The sequence below is a fragment of the Bos taurus genome, chromosome 16 (assembly GCF_002263795.3).
Source record: "Bos taurus isolate L1 Dominette 01449 registration number 42190680 breed Hereford chromosome 16, ARS-UCD2.0, whole genome shotgun sequence".
Classification (NCBI taxonomy): Eukaryota; Metazoa; Chordata; class Mammalia; order Artiodactyla; family Bovidae; genus Bos; species Bos taurus.
Genome location: NC_037343.1, coordinates 76,485,334 through 76,500,477, shown reverse-complemented (window position 1 = coordinate 76,500,477; position 15,144 = coordinate 76,485,334). Strand labels below are relative to the sequence as shown.

Here is a 15,144-nt window from a genome sequence, read left to right as displayed (position 1 = left end):
ATGTAGCTCCACTTGTTGATTCTGCTTTTTTTGCTGGTGCTTTTGGTGTCATATCCAAAAAAATCATTGTCAAGACTAGTAACAGGGGGCTTTTTCCCTATGTTTTCTTCTACTCTCTGAGTACTTACAGTTTCACATCTTACATTTAAGTCCTTAACCAATTTTGAGTTAATTTTTTGAATGTGCCTGTGTGCCAAGTTGCTTCAGTTGTGTCCGACACTGTGCAACCCTAGGGACCGTAGCGACCAGGCTCCTCTGTCCATGGGATTTTCCAGGCAAGAACGCTGGAGTGGGTTACCATGCCGTCCTCCAGCAGGTCTTCCTGACTCAGGTATCAAACTCATGTCTCTTATGTCTCCTGCATTTACAGGCAGGTTCCTTACCACTGGCACCTCCTGGGAAGCCATTTTGTAAGTGATATCAGGTTAAATTCAGGCAATTTCATTCTTTTTCATGTGAATATCCAGTTTTCCCTGCACCACTTATTATACAGTAAGTACTCTTGACTCCTTTGTTAAATGTTACCTGACCATAAGTGCATGAGTTTATATCCAGGCTTGTGATTCTGTTCCATTGATGTATGTATCCTTCATACTAATACCATACTATTCTGATGACTGTAGTTTTGTAATAAAGTTTGAAACCAGGAAGTCCAGCTTTGTTAGCTCAGTTTTATTCTTTCTAAGGCCGATTTGGTTACGTGGCATCTTTTGTGGTTCCATGTACGTTTTAGGATTATTTTTCCAGTTTTCATAAAAAATGGCATTGGCATTTTCATAGTAATTGCATTGACCCTATAGATGGCTTTGGGTCATATGAATATTTTAGAAATATTGACTCTTCATGTCCATGAACACAGGATATATTTCCATTTATTTGCATCTTTCTCAATTTATTTCATCCATGTGTTAAAGGTTTTGTTGTATAGATCGTTCACTTCCTTGGTTAAATTTATTTCTTTGTATTTTATTGTTTTTGATGCTATTGTAAATGGCATTGTCTTTTTTCAGAGAGATCATTGTTAGTGTATAGAAATGCCAGTTTAGATCATTTTTATTTACCTGTTTCAAATTGCTTGTGAGCCCAAAGAATGCTTTATTTTTTATATCATATAACCTTTTACATCTCTGTTGTTCAACTTAACTCTCATAGATTCCATCTCTCTGCTGTCACCCCATCCGTTTATGCGCATTGTCCTTCTTTTTGGTTTTCAGTTTTTATGTGTAGTGGTTGTTGAGTGATGGGCCCCCTGTGTGAAAAAGCAGTAGAGGAAGTTAAATAGTACTCACACCCAGAAATGCTGTGATGCCATCCGTCAGAGGTGGGGTCCACCACAGGTTGAGCTGGGCGGGGTTTTGTGTTGACGTCATCCCCTGAAGTGGCTGCCGTGGGTGGGGTACTTCCTGTGGAGTACTTCCTGTGGAGTACCTGTGGAGTACTTCCTTCCCGTGGAGTACTTCCTGTGGAGGTGCTGGAGGGGTTTCTGTGTTCCTCCTTCACTCTCAGCTGTCAGCAGTCCCTCTCCTGAGCCACAGAACAAGTCTCTCTCGATGTTTGCACGCCTCCCTCAGCAGTTAGTGTGTGTTGCTGACCAGACACGTGGTCCTAACCCCAGGGGTTTTCTGTGCTCTGGTCCGGCTTTGGTCTTCACAGGTCACACCCCCTGGGGCCTGGGTGTGGGGCCTTCTCAGCAACCCCCCTTCCTCCCCATGGTGGACACACCCCCTTTCTCTCTAACTGTTCCTGGGCAGTTTGTGGGCTGCCTGCCCCTCGCTCGTGGGGGTGGACTTCTGCTTGGCGTCCATGGAGACCCTGTTCCTAACAGGCCCTGCTCCTCCCCCGGCGTGCCTGTGCTTCTTCTGTGCCTCCCCCCTGGCCTTGGGGCTGAGGCTGCTGCTGTGTGTAAGCCAGTGATCCTCAGTGGGGCTTCCTGCTTGTCTCCTGCAGGCCCACACCCACAATGGAGCTCTTCCACACTCTGGTCTTGCCCAGTCTTTCTCCTCAGCATCGGGCGGTCAGGTTCCCTGATAAGGCAAATGAAATTACACGGTGTTATCTGTGGAGAAGAGCTTGTGAGCACAAATGCCCCTTGTCATTGAGACTCCCAGCTCTTCCAGATGAACGTGTTAGTCCACTCGTGGTCTTTATTACATTTGAGCATATTTCTTCTCCCGTTTATATGCCAGCTGCCCTTCTGTGTGTGTGTGTGTGTGCGCGCGTGTACGCGCTTTGCCAAGGATGAAATAGATCCTGTCTCTTATCTCTCCTTGGAGGGGCTTGTAACTTTATGGAATTCATTTTACTGGTTGCCTTACAACTCAGCATTCTGATAGGTTTAAGAAAGAATTTATTTTTTTCTTCAAATATCACCCAGCCTTTTCTTATTGTTGTGGTAGGAATTGGCATTCTTTTTCACTGCTTTTTGCATTCAAAATGGAAGTGGAGTTAGAAGCAAAATGAATTGGAAGATACAATTCTTGGTCTCCAGAACTTGGTAAGGCAGGAACGTACTCACAGAACACTGCTTTTATGAGAGAGTGTGTATCAGGTGACAGCTGAGTGACAGAGAACGAAGTGGATAAAGCTGGCAGAGAGGGCAGGGTGGCTGTGGACTGGGAGGCTGGCGAGAGGCTCACAGATGTATCTGGCCCAGAGTCTTTCCTCCTGAGCTAGTCTCACGTTACACTCACCTGCTCAGTAATAGAATTCTGGTACTTCTGTTCCACTGTGTCTCTTTACATGCTGTGCTTAGTCACTTCAGTCATGTCCAACTCTGTAACCCCATGGACTGTAGCCCGCCAGGCTTCTCTGTCCATAGGATTCTGCAGGCAAGAATCCACTGGAGTGGGTTACCATCCCCTTCTCCAAGGGATCTTCCTGACCCAGGGATTGAGCCAGTGTCTCCTGCATTGGCAGGAGCACCACCCGGATAATAAAAAGCCCTTCATCACCAAATTCATGGGATATCACCAAACACATATCTTGCTGAAACCTTCCAGTTTACTTTCCTGCCCTGACAGAAATATCTTTGGAAAAGTCTGTTAAATCTCTTTATCTCTTCACCCTGCTATTTCATCTACCTGGACAGTCGCATTGTTGATTCTCTTGTAACTACTACCTGTTTTTAAATTGAGGTTAAGACTTGCCGTTTTAAGAAAGTCTTTCTCAGGTTAATTCTCAGACATTTGTTTTTTCTGAGTCTCCGAGGACAGACTTATCTAGCGTAATTATAATGAAGAGCACCGTTCAGGGAGCCAGGACACCGCCTTAGCTCGGTCACTAATTGTCTGATCTTACTCAAGATATGTTACTTCACTAAGGTTTTGGTTCCCTGATACGCAAAGTAGGGAAAGGCTTGCCGAAGTGTGTGGTAAAGCAGGTATTTAAAGCATGATCAATAACACATCTAACACAGTTAAGTCACGAGTAAGTCACTTAACTCTGTGCTGCTTTTACCACCTGTAAAAATTACAACATGCGTGTTTTTAAGCCTCTTTTCCAATTGCAGACTGCCGTGTATTTTTAAGGTATCGCCATTGCAATTCTGTATAGTTGTCTCTTTATAGTTTATTCCCGTATTTCACGCAGGTAATTTTTTGTCTTAGGCTGCAGAATACGTAAGCCCAGGAGGTGCTGCCGACTTGGGAAAAGCCAAGTCACACTCTGGACCTCAGTCACTTCAACTCTAAAATGGGGACAGTACTACAAAGAGTACCTGCTTTCAGAAAACTCATATATTACAAGCATCTCAATTTTACAGACTCTGAAAACTTGTATTTTCCTACTCGTCTGCCTCCATCACTTATTTATCCCTAGCCCCTCGGCCCCCTGCGGGTTTCAGCTGACCCAGCGTTTTGCCTTAGTACTAGACCTGTCCGCCATCTAGTGACGGAAATGGTCACTGCAGGGCAGCAGCCTCCTGTGCATAGGGTCGGATCCTCGCTGTGTGCTCTGACGTGCTTTGGGGGAACCATCGTCTTGCTGCAGCTGAGCCAGACACCTTTCTCGAGGCCTCATGAGACGTGAGGCTTGCTGGAGCTGTAAGCTGACCCCTACCTCTGTCTTCTCCTGTGACTGCTCTTCCTGCTGGTCTTCCCCAGCCCCTTCTCTGTGTCTCACTTGAGGTCTCACCAGAGGCTGAGCTTCTCTAATAGGATATCTTCTCTAATAAATTTCATTCCACACTGGTAACCTTTTTTTTTTGTTTGTTTTGCATTAACTTACTATTTTTTCACATTTTTAGTAAGCATCCCTTCTATACAAGTAAATGTTTTGACATATACAGGATATATACTTTATATTTTAAATTTCCTTGTGAGAAAATTTTGATTTTGTAATTATATGTGTTCAGAACTTACCAGTAGGATTGTGAATGAAGAGGTGGGACATCCAGTTCCCCATCTTATTTGTAATTCTTTGCATCAGAGGGATGTGAAATTCTGCTAATTTTGTTCCCTTGTGATGCCTTTTTGCATCCAGAAATGTACCCTTTCTTGTGTAGAACTGGCTCTCATGACAGCTGCGAATGCCAGCAGTTATTTGCTCGTTTGCACAGCCTCCGGGGCACTGGTGGGTGACCATGGGTCTGTACAGCTCAGGGGGACTTTGAGACCTCCTTGTTGATCGCAGAGTTTACCTTTACTTAAAGGACGTAGTCACAATCCTGTGTTGTTAGTACTGTTCGTCTGCTGACAGCACCTACTTATTAGGAATGTTACAATTGGACGTGAGTAATGATCAGTATTAATGGCACTTAATAAGTTTTCATCTGTGATCAAAACGCTGAGAGCAGTTATATCCGTGGAGGAGTGTGTTGATATTTGTAGGTGCTTTATTGCATTCAGTATTCAGCATGTTCATCCTTTTAAAAAAATCTCGAGAGGCAGGAACATCGTCTTCTCTCGTGTGCCTCGCAGCACAGAAGACGGTAGCATGCGTGCAGCGGGTGCTTAGTGGGTGTTTGTGGCATGAAGAGATGCCGAGAGTGTTTTCAGTGAGGTGGGGTAGCTGCTTGCCTCCATGGAGCACAGAGCGGCTTTCAGGACGTCCCCGGAAACAGTGAGCGGCTTTCCGCTGCCCTCCATAATCAGGGTCTGAAAGGCGGGGTCTGTCCCCGCCCACTCCTCCCTGCTGGGCCTCTGATCCCCCTACTTCCTGTGACCTGCCTGAAACTTAGCTTCGTCCAGCCTTGCGCCTTCTTAGTATGCACCTGCCATCTAGTGGTCAGCAGGGTACCTGCAAGGCCAGCGTGCCCTTCAGTAACCCTGTGCTCGACCCAGGCTCTGACCCCTGGGACACCATAAGCATCTTGGAGTCCATTGTGTCGGCCCTGGCTGGCCCTCCACAGAGCCTCTGTATGTTTTACTTCCTCTTCTTATCACCTACTTAATTCCTACTGACCTTTCAGAGCTCAACTCAGACATTCTTCATGCGAAGCCATCCCGTGGTCTCCCTGATGAGGTCAGATTCCTCACTGCAGCCATAATTTAGTACCAGCTCCTGTGGTCATCCTGGTAGGCTTATTTTATTCAATTTAATTCACATTCCCTTAACTAGATCACAGTCTCCACAAGAGCAAGGAGGCCTGTTCTCAGTCGTCCTCATACTGGCATGTAGCCCAGTGCCTGGTGTCCTTCCAAAGGAGTGTTTCTCTAAGCTTTGCTGAATTAATGAGCGTAACACTTGTAGATGCTGAAGGTGCCCACGTCAGCCGCTTAGCACGGTGCCGTCATTTCTGCATTTCGTGTTTTCTTATCACGAGAAGTCAGGCACAACTTAGCGAGAGTGGGGTACGACCAAACAACTGCATGGAACTGTTTTCTTATCAGTTTAAAATTAATTGAAGTACTCAGCCAAAACTACCTCCCTACTATGGAGGTATTCACTTACCCAGGAGACACTAATGGCCCGATTTAAAAAACAGTTTTTTATTAAAGGGTCGAATTATAACTCCCTTGTTTTTGGCTCATTAGCTAATGAGAAAACCAGTAAGATGCAAAAAGCTGGTCGGGTAGTCCATAGAACAGAGACATAGACAGTCAGGAGTCCTGAGACATACGTGCTAACAGACACCAGAACCACCCCTGTCTGCACCACAGCAACTGCAGCTCCACGGGGCGGGCATCTCTGTGGACAGGAGGCATTCCTGCCACCATCAGGCCTCCGCCAGGTGCCTCCGGCAGCCGCGAGGTTATAACCGGAGCCTGTGGACGCTGCAGACCTCCGGAGCGTCTGGCTAGCCCGCCGTGAAACGCCTGACAGCACCCCTAACGGTCCTGGGAAAGCACACCAGCAATCTGGGCCACTCCAGGATCCTTTAACAGCTTTCCTGACAGTCTCCCCACGTGTGATTATCATGACCTCAGAGATTATTCTCAATCACAAAAAGACGGCTGTTTTGTTAGATTTAACCTGATTATTTACGTGAGAGCTTTGTGAACCTAGAGTCATTCGGTGTAGACCAGCTAAGGCCACAGAATCTAACTTCTTTCTGGAAGTTTTCATGAGAAGTGTCAGATTGGGCCAATGAAAGTCTCTGTTTATGTGCTACCTGAAGGTTAGGAAACTAAGCCCAAGAAAGCTTTCTCCCCGGTAAAAATACGTTTCACCTGAAACAGTGACAGATTGGGGTGAATTCCTCTTGAGGTCCTCTGGTCCAGTGGGCAAGGCACCTTTGAGGCTGTGAGGCGGGGACCGTGCGGGCCTCCGGGAGGCAGGGGCGTCCACAGGCGTCAGCTCCATACGTCTACAGCCCATGGTCCGCAGCGGTGGCTTCAGATAAGGCCTTGGCCGCACAGTCCATGCAGTTGAGTCCTGGGAGGGTCGTTAGTGACAGTGAAAGACACAGAGCCCTGTAGGCTAGGATCGGGCGAGCACACGCACACAGGGTCTCCTCAGCATCATCCAGATAGTGCTGACAGGACCCGCCGCCATCTTTAGCTCCTTTCTAAGTCTTCTGCAGATTTCCTGACACTGTGTGGACCCCACGCGGCGTGGCCCTCAGGGGCTGAGAGAGAAACGAGCGATGGGCCTGCCCTTGGGGACCAGGCTGTCAGACACACGCACGCCCGGGAGGGGAGATGGTTGGAAGTGTGCGGAAGAGGAGGTTTACCCTGAAGCAGTGAGAGCCACTGAAGGGTTCCTTTGAGGAGGAGGGGGGCGGCGGCGTGTGTGCCTTGATTTATTCTTTTCACTGCAGGATAGCTGCATTACAGCGTCGTGCTGGTTCCTGCCGTCAGCAGCGTGAATCAGCCGTGCGTGTGTCTGTATGTGCGTCCCCTGCCTGCAGGGCACCCCCTTAGGTCGTCGCGGGGTGCGCGCTGGGCTGTCTGTGTCACATACTGGTCCCCAGCGGCTCTGTTTCACATGCAGTTGTGTATGTATGTTGGTGGTACTTTCTCTGTTCATCCCACCCTCTTCCTTAAGCCCCTGTGTCCACAAATCTGTTCTCTACATCTCCGTCCATATTTCTTCCCTGCAAATGGGTTCATCCGTACCATTTTTCTGTTTATAGATCCCATAAAGATGTGTTAATATATGATGATTGTTTTTCTGCCTTCACTCTGCACAGCAGGTTCTCGGTTCATCCACCTCAGTTTGTGACTGACTCACATTAGTTCCTTTTTTATGGCCGAGTACTATTCCATCGTTATCTACGTACCACAACTTCCGTATCCATTCATCTGCCAGTGGAAATCTAGGTTGCTTCCATGTCCTTGTTACCGTAAATAGTGCTGCAGTGAACATCGGGGTGCATGTGTCTGTTTGAATCATGGTTTTCTCAGGGTATATGCCCAGTAGTGGAATTACTGGGTCATATGGTAGTTTTTAAAAGATGTCTCTGTCAGCAGTTCAGAGACTGTTGCTCTACAAGGCAAGAGGAAAGAGGTTTAGATGTGGGTGTTAAGTTACAGATTTACACACGAGAGTGGATGTGTCTTGACAGAGATAGTGGGGTTGAGAGAAGGGGACCAGCATTAAGTGGGGGCTGGAAGGCAGGGGCACCTTCTGTGCAAAGGCCCCACGTGCAGTGACACCAGCAGGCATCAGGCGCTGGGAGGTGGGGCCTCGGTGACGTCTTGTGGGTCAGAGCAGAGGGAACCAAGTGTACACGCAGAAACTGTCGTTTCAGGCTAGTAATGCTCCCCAGACGTAAGAGGAACAAAACACAGGACTACAGTCTGCTTTCTTTTGTCAATAAGTTAAAGAAACCTTGCAATTATTAGTAGTACCCCGATCAAAAAGGAAAGAAATCTTTCCCCTTTTTCATAAAAATTTATGGAGCAGAAAGGACAGCAGCTTCCATAACGGCACGGAGCAGATGCAGGGTGACCGGCGTGGGGGGTGGGGAGGGCTGCCTGGCACACGGGCTGGTTTTCCAGGTGTGGGCACCGTGTCACGTCCTTTGGCACACACTTGAAAATAATATTTATGCAGGTTTTTTAAAGACAGAAATTAACTTAATTTTTCTTTTTCTCACTTTTTCTCTATGTTGACTGCTTATAGCTTTCTCCATCTATTTCAATTTTTTTTTTTTTTAAAAAAGCTCCTAGTTCCCAATTATAAGCCCTGTTACAACTGACTCAGGTGACTCACGCAGTAAAGAATCGCCCTGCAGTGCGGGAGACCCAGGGTCAATCCCTAGGTCCGGAGATCCCCTGGGGAGGAGAATGGTGACCCACTCCAGTATTCTTGCCTGGGAAATCCTACGGACAGAGGAGCTGGGTGGGCTACAAGTCCGTGGGGTCACAGAGTCGGACACGACTGAGCAACTTTTTTTTTTTTTAATGACTGTCTTGGCACGTATTTCAGGGAGTTCTCGGTAATAACTCATGATGAAATGTTCATTGACCCTTGGGAACTCTCCCAATGGACACCCATTACTGTGAAGTTCCTATCCAGACCTGAAAGAGAATAGTTTTCTCTGAGTACTTACAGTATGCAAAATCCATTCCAATGGGATCTATTAATCATTATAGTTAGAAAAATAACACACAGGTTTTTGAAAACTGTAGTCAGTCGTACTAAAATGTATCTAGTTTTCATTTTTCCGCGTGTGAGGTTGTATTCGCTTCCTAGTTGTAGTTTGCTCTCTGTCTAGATCAGTGCGCACATTTTCAGTGATGCTGCACCTGTGCTTCGTGAGTCCAGATGAAGGTGTCCTGGAGTCAGCTGTGTGCAGTCCACACCCTGAAGGGCACACAGCGCACCGTCTGCAGTCTAAGCTGACCTCCTGCCAGTTCCCCATCAGAGACTCCCGTTTATAAAACTGGGACCAGGCCTCTCTGCCTGTGCCCTATGTCCCTGGGGTGCTGCAGACAATTCTGAAAGCACCGTACCCAAGTCCAAACCCACCGGAAACGGTGATGGAGAGAAACTCTGGGTTCATGTGAGCTCTGGCGCTGATGGTGCTTTTGTTACATACGCTCTCATTTCCCTCTATCTTAATGTTGATCAGAGTGTAAGTATTTTCCTCATTTTTTTGTGTGTGACTTTAACAGCTATGTGATATGAAGTAGTCAAGCAGTTGACACATTCACTGTGGGTTTGGACACTTAACTTCATTCCGTGTATGGAGATTGCCGCTCCTAGTGAATTACTGAATCTACCTATGTGATAGCTGCTAATTAGAAGCTTATTTAGGTTAGCCAAAACTGAACACTCGTAGAAAGCAAAGCATTATATTAACCAATTTTGTTTCTCATTCTAATTCTCATTCTGTTGTGAAAACTTATGTAAGTCGTGGTGATAAGTTACACTGTTTATAACACCCCTGTGTATGTAGAAATTGATAGAACCCTGGCCTGGCTAGAAAATGTAAAATTAAATTCAGAGGTATTTGGGAAATGCTTAGGATTTAAATGACTTAGACTGTGGGAAAGCGAGAGCTTCATTAGAAGAGAAAAAGCTGTAGTTAGCAAAACAGTAACTGAGAATCTGCGGTATGCGCAGGCAGATTGGAGAATGTGAAAGCAATTTGTGGAAGATGAACAGGGGGCTGGCAGCAGACCAGGTTCCTCTTTCTGGCTCTTGTTCTTGATAAGGTATGTGACCTTGAGCAGTGATGGGGCCTCCCTGGTGTCCCTCCAGACTTACTGTGGGGTTCGTTAGAGCTGCTAAAGAGACTCAACCTGATTCAACTCTATATTCTCAGAACCTAGCCCAGTGTGTGAAAGAGAGTGCTTTGCAAAGTATGCTATAAACGTACATATTAAGTTACATGTTTATTATCTTCTTGCATAGTCAGTGATAATTTGTTAAACAGCAGCATGAAGTCCCAGCTCCCTCATAGTTTCTGATTTTTGTTTTGTTTTTAATCAAAAATTAAATGCAGCACCCACAGCTGACATAAAAGTGTAAACAGAGGTCAGTGTAATAGTAACAGCTTGTCTTTAGAATCAGAGGATTGTGACACATATGTTGTGAGTTCTGGAGGGAGTGGGTAAAATACATTTTTCCCAGAGAAATAATCTTGTAAGTGATAGTTGTGTTTCTAGGCCATTTCCCAGATTTCTCTTTAACTCACACGTCGTAAACTTGTAAAGTGGAAGAGTTAGTCACTCGGTCGTGTCCGACTCTTTGTGACCCCATGGACTGTATAGCTCTCCGGGTTCCTCTGTCATGGAATTTTCCAGGCAAGAATACTTGATTGGTTAGCAGTTCCCTTCTCCAGGGAGGGGATCCTCCTGACCCAGGGGTCAAACCCACTGCAGGCAGATTCTTTACCATCTGAGCCACAAGTGATACTCCAAGTCCCAAATAACATTGCTAGTTACCAAAATTCTGCAGAAACTTACTACACATTCCCAGCAGGGGTTCTAAGACGTATTTATCTATTCATTCTTTCCTTTCTGTCACTCGTCAGCCCATGGATTGATTTGTGGGTATTAAACCACTCTTGCATCTCTAGAAGAAATCCTTTAACCATGGTATATGATCCTTTTAATGTATTCTTGGATTTGGTTTACTGGTATTTTGTTGAGGATTTCTGCATCTATGTTCATCAGGAATATTAGCCTGTAATTTTCTATTTTGAAAAAATAGAATTCAGTTTCTACTTTGTAATATCTTTGTCTTGTTTTGATATCAGGGTAATGCTGGCTTTTAGAATAAGTCTAGAAGCATTCCCCGCCTCTGTAGTTTTTTTTTTTTTTTTGAGTACTCTGAGGAGGATAGGTATTATTAACTCTTCTCTAAATGTTTGGTAGAATTCACCTACCAATAGGTGAAGACTTCTGTCTGGTCCAGGACTTTTGTTTTTTGGGAGTTTTTTTTTTTTTACTGGTTTAGTTTCACTATTAGTAATTAGTCTGTTTAGATTTTCTGTCTCTTTCCCCATTTAGACTCGGAAGAGGGCTTGCATCTAGGAATTTATCTGTTTCTTCCCGGTTGTCCAATTTGTTGGTATATGAGACGTTGTAGTAGTCCCATGAGTCTTCATATTGGTTGTAACTTCTCTTTCATTTCTTATTTTATTGATTTGGGCCCGTTTTTTCCTTGATGGTTTTGGCTGAAGGTTTATCAATTTTGTTTGCTTCTCAAAGAACTAATTCTTAGTTTCATTGATCTTTTCTGTTTTTATAGTCTCCATTTGTGCTCTGATCTGTATTGGTTTCTTCCTTCTACTAAAGGCTTTTTCTTTTTTCTAGGTGTTTTAGATATAGACTGTGTATATGAATTTTTTTTTTCATGAGGTAGGTCTGTGTTGCTATAAACTTTCCTTTTAGAACTGCTTTTCCTGCATCCCATCAATTTGGGAACCATGTTTTTCACTTTCTATTCCCGAGCACTTTACTGACATTTTCTCTCATTTCTTCATTGACCCACTGGTTGATGAGTAGCATGTTGCTTTGTCTTCATGAGTTTTGCTGCTTCCAGTTTTCTTCTGGTAATTGGTTTCCAGTTTTCTACTAGTGTGTTCAGAAAGAATTTTTGGTATTTCAGTCCTTTTAAATTTGAGATTTTTTTGTGGCCTAGCATGTGATCTGTCCAGAGAATGTCTGATGTTCATGTGCACGTGAATGCGTCTTCTGTTTCGGGGTGGAACGTTCTCTGTGTGTCCACGTGGTCTAATGTGTTAAAGCCAGTGTGTTTCCTTATTTTCTGTCTGTATGATCTGTCCACTGTTGTAAGTTCCCTACTATTACTGTATCACTGTCAGTTTCTCCCTTTACGTCTGTTAATATTTGCTTTATATATTTAGGTGCTCCAGTGTTGGGTACATAAATATATATTTTTTATTGTCAGATGCTATTTACTTATTTTTAAAATTTTTATTGGCATATAGTTGATTTACAGTGTTGATCATTTCTGCTCTACAGCACAGTGAATCATATACACACGTCCACTCTTTAGATTCTTCCCCGTATAGGCCGTTACGGAGGACTGAATAGAGCTCCCTGTGCTACACAGTGGGTCCTTATCACACCTGTCTCATGTAATTACGGAGGGTTGAATAGAGCTCCCGTGCTACACAGTGGGTCCTTATTACACCTGTCTCATGTGTAGTGGTGTGTGTTTCATCCCCAGCCTCCCAGTTTATCCCTCCGCCCTCTTCCCCACCCCCTATAACCATGTTTGTTTTCTACATACGTGACTATTTCTGTTTTATAAATAAATCTGTCGGTACCATTTTTTTAGATTCCGCATACAAGTGACATCATGATACTTGTCTTTCTCTGACTGACTTTACTCAGTATGACCCTGTATCTTTTGATTGGAGCATTTAGGCTGTTCATGTTTAAACTGCGTATTGATAGGTATGTACTTATTACCATGTTGTTGACTGTGGTTGTTTCTGTAGTCCTTCTCTGATTCAAACATACAGAAGTAAAGAGAAGCTTATAAGAATGCCAGGTACCTTTCATACAGCTTCAACAACGGTCAGCTCGCAGACAGTCTTCTTTCTGTGCCGGCCTTTTGCGCTGTCCCCACCTCTGGATTAATCTGACGTGAATGCCCAGCAGCACGTAATCTAACCTGTAGGTGTTTTAAGATGAACCTGAAAAAGGTCACTATTTCAAAAGCATGGTTATGGCGTAGTGTAAAAATGGGACAGATCTGAACAGCAAGAAGTGTAATAACTGTGACGGTTGGAGCCAAACCAAATATGTACAAATGATAATTTTTAAAGACCCCCTCATGGCTCACCTTTACAGACTGTTACAACTTGAGTTCAGCACTAAACATTGTTGCATATGAGGAAAGAAGGGATTACCCTGTTTTCCTAGGGCACGGTGTATTTCAGAATAGACAAATAGTTAATAGGACAAAGTTTTTATAGAATCCCAGCAAGCAAATATAGAGGCGCCGCTTTTGAAAAGTATAACTATTGGATGCTAAACCCATCAAGTAAAAGACTGGTCACATGTGTAGTGGGTGCTCCAGGCCACCTACCCTTGAAACCACTCGTCAGTCTTGGTGGCACCCGGGTCAGCCACTGTGTGCCTCCTGCCATGTTGTGCTGAGAAACACGTACCAATGTCCATGGGCATGCCTGCCAGAAACAGAGGAAGACTCAGAAATGGAAGGCAGCCAAGCTTCCGGATGCAATTGCCAGCTTACAGGAAATAAGGGCACAATGACACAGTCAAGGTCCCAGAAGACACGGGGGCAGAGGAGATAGAAGGGGTCGTCCTCTGAGACGAGAGGCATCTCAGCCAAATACGGTGCTTACCTTGTTGAGATTCCGGCCCAAATAAACTCACTAAAATGTATTTGGAGTAATAAGGGAATGTGAGATATTAAATAATTATTAGTAACTATGGTAATGCTAAAAAATATCTTTTAAGATACATAGTGACGTATTTACAGATGAAACGATGGGTTTTCCTGGACTTGATTCAAAACCTTGCTCTTCAGAGTGTGACCACCAGACCCAACAGCACCAACCTCACCGAAGAGTTAGAGATGCAGAAACTCAGAACCTCCGTCTTTACCATCTCCGAGAGACTCAGACACACACTCGGGATTGAGCATTGCTGTAAAATACTGGGCGTGAGGGAGAGTGGGGTAGGGGATAAAAGAAACAAGGCTTCAGGTGTTGATTATTATAGAAAGTGGAGGCCGAGTGCTTGGTGGAGCGACTGTAAATCAAGGCTTCCCAAACCAGGCCCTGACGGACTGGACAGAGGTGTTGATACACTCAGCCCAGGGACTTTGTTGATCGGTTTGAGGTGCAAGAAAGCATTCAGATCAATATTGCCTGGTATCCTCCAGGTTACTAGGTAATATTCAAAAGCCCTGAATGCGTATGTCTTTAAGAAGTATTCCTTATCATGAGAAAGAAAAAGTGAAGTTGCTCAGTCGTGTTCGACTCTTTGCGACCCCATGGACTATAACCCTCCAGGCTCCTCCATCCATGGGATTTTCCAGGCCAGAGTACTGGAGCGGGTAGCCTTTCCCTTCTCCAGGGGATCTTCCCGACCCAGGGATCAAACCTGGGTCTCCTGCATTGCAGGCACACACTTTACCATCTGAGCCACCAGGGAAGCCCTTCCTTACCATATCAAGTATCAAAATGCTGTTTAAAGTTTCTGGGAGTATTTAAAGTATCTTCACTCCTCACGCCAGTGTGTCGACTCCTCTCTGCAGTCACGACTCAGGCCTCTGAAGAGCCTGGACGGAGCCCTAGATGCTGACGATGAGGAGGACGCCGAGAGAGCCAGCAAGTAAGTTGTGGGTTGCATGTTCTGTTCAGCCGAAGCCCTAGGTTGCAAGAGATATTTCAGACCACGTGCATGTCTGGAGAAAAGGTTCTGCTCCCCACGGTCTCATCTTCAGCAGGAGGATCCAGGGCTAGTGGGACGTTCACAGGAGACGAATCTTGAGATGGGAAAGCAAGATAGGCCTGAAATAACCTGGAAGCAGTGATGTCTGCAGAAATACCCAGGGGAGTGTTCAAGGGCAAACAGAAGCCCACGCCTCCCCTCTGACTGAAGAGGAGGGGCAGGTGAACATCAGGACAGTGGAAGGAGTTAATTGAAACAAACCAGATCTGGGGGAGGGGCGGCAGGACCTCAGTCCATGGGAGGTATCAGAAGAGGAAAATTTCATGAAAGTGGTAAAAACTAATAAAAAATAAGGGAAATAATAGTACTGTGTGTTGAACTTTTAAAACAATGTTAAGTAAGCTATTTGGGGATG

General features: G+C 45.1%; 1 protein-coding gene across 7 annotated transcripts in view; it reads left to right on the top strand.

The window, feature by feature from the left end:
- Positions 1-15,144, top strand: part of DENND1B (DENN domain containing 1B) — a 270,596-nt gene that overhangs the window by 246,886 nt on the left and 8,566 nt on the right. For 5 of the 7 annotated variants that reach the window (XM_024976901.2, XM_059875836.1, XM_024976898.2 and 2 more), the window contains one exon: positions 14,572-14,669. In XM_024976901.2, coding sequence (XP_024832669.1) covers positions 14,572-14,669 — 98 coding nt within the window. The remainder of the gene's footprint in view (positions 1-14,571; positions 14,670-15,144) is intronic. The other 2 variants (XM_024976899.2, XM_024976895.2) reach the window with 1 other exon arrangement.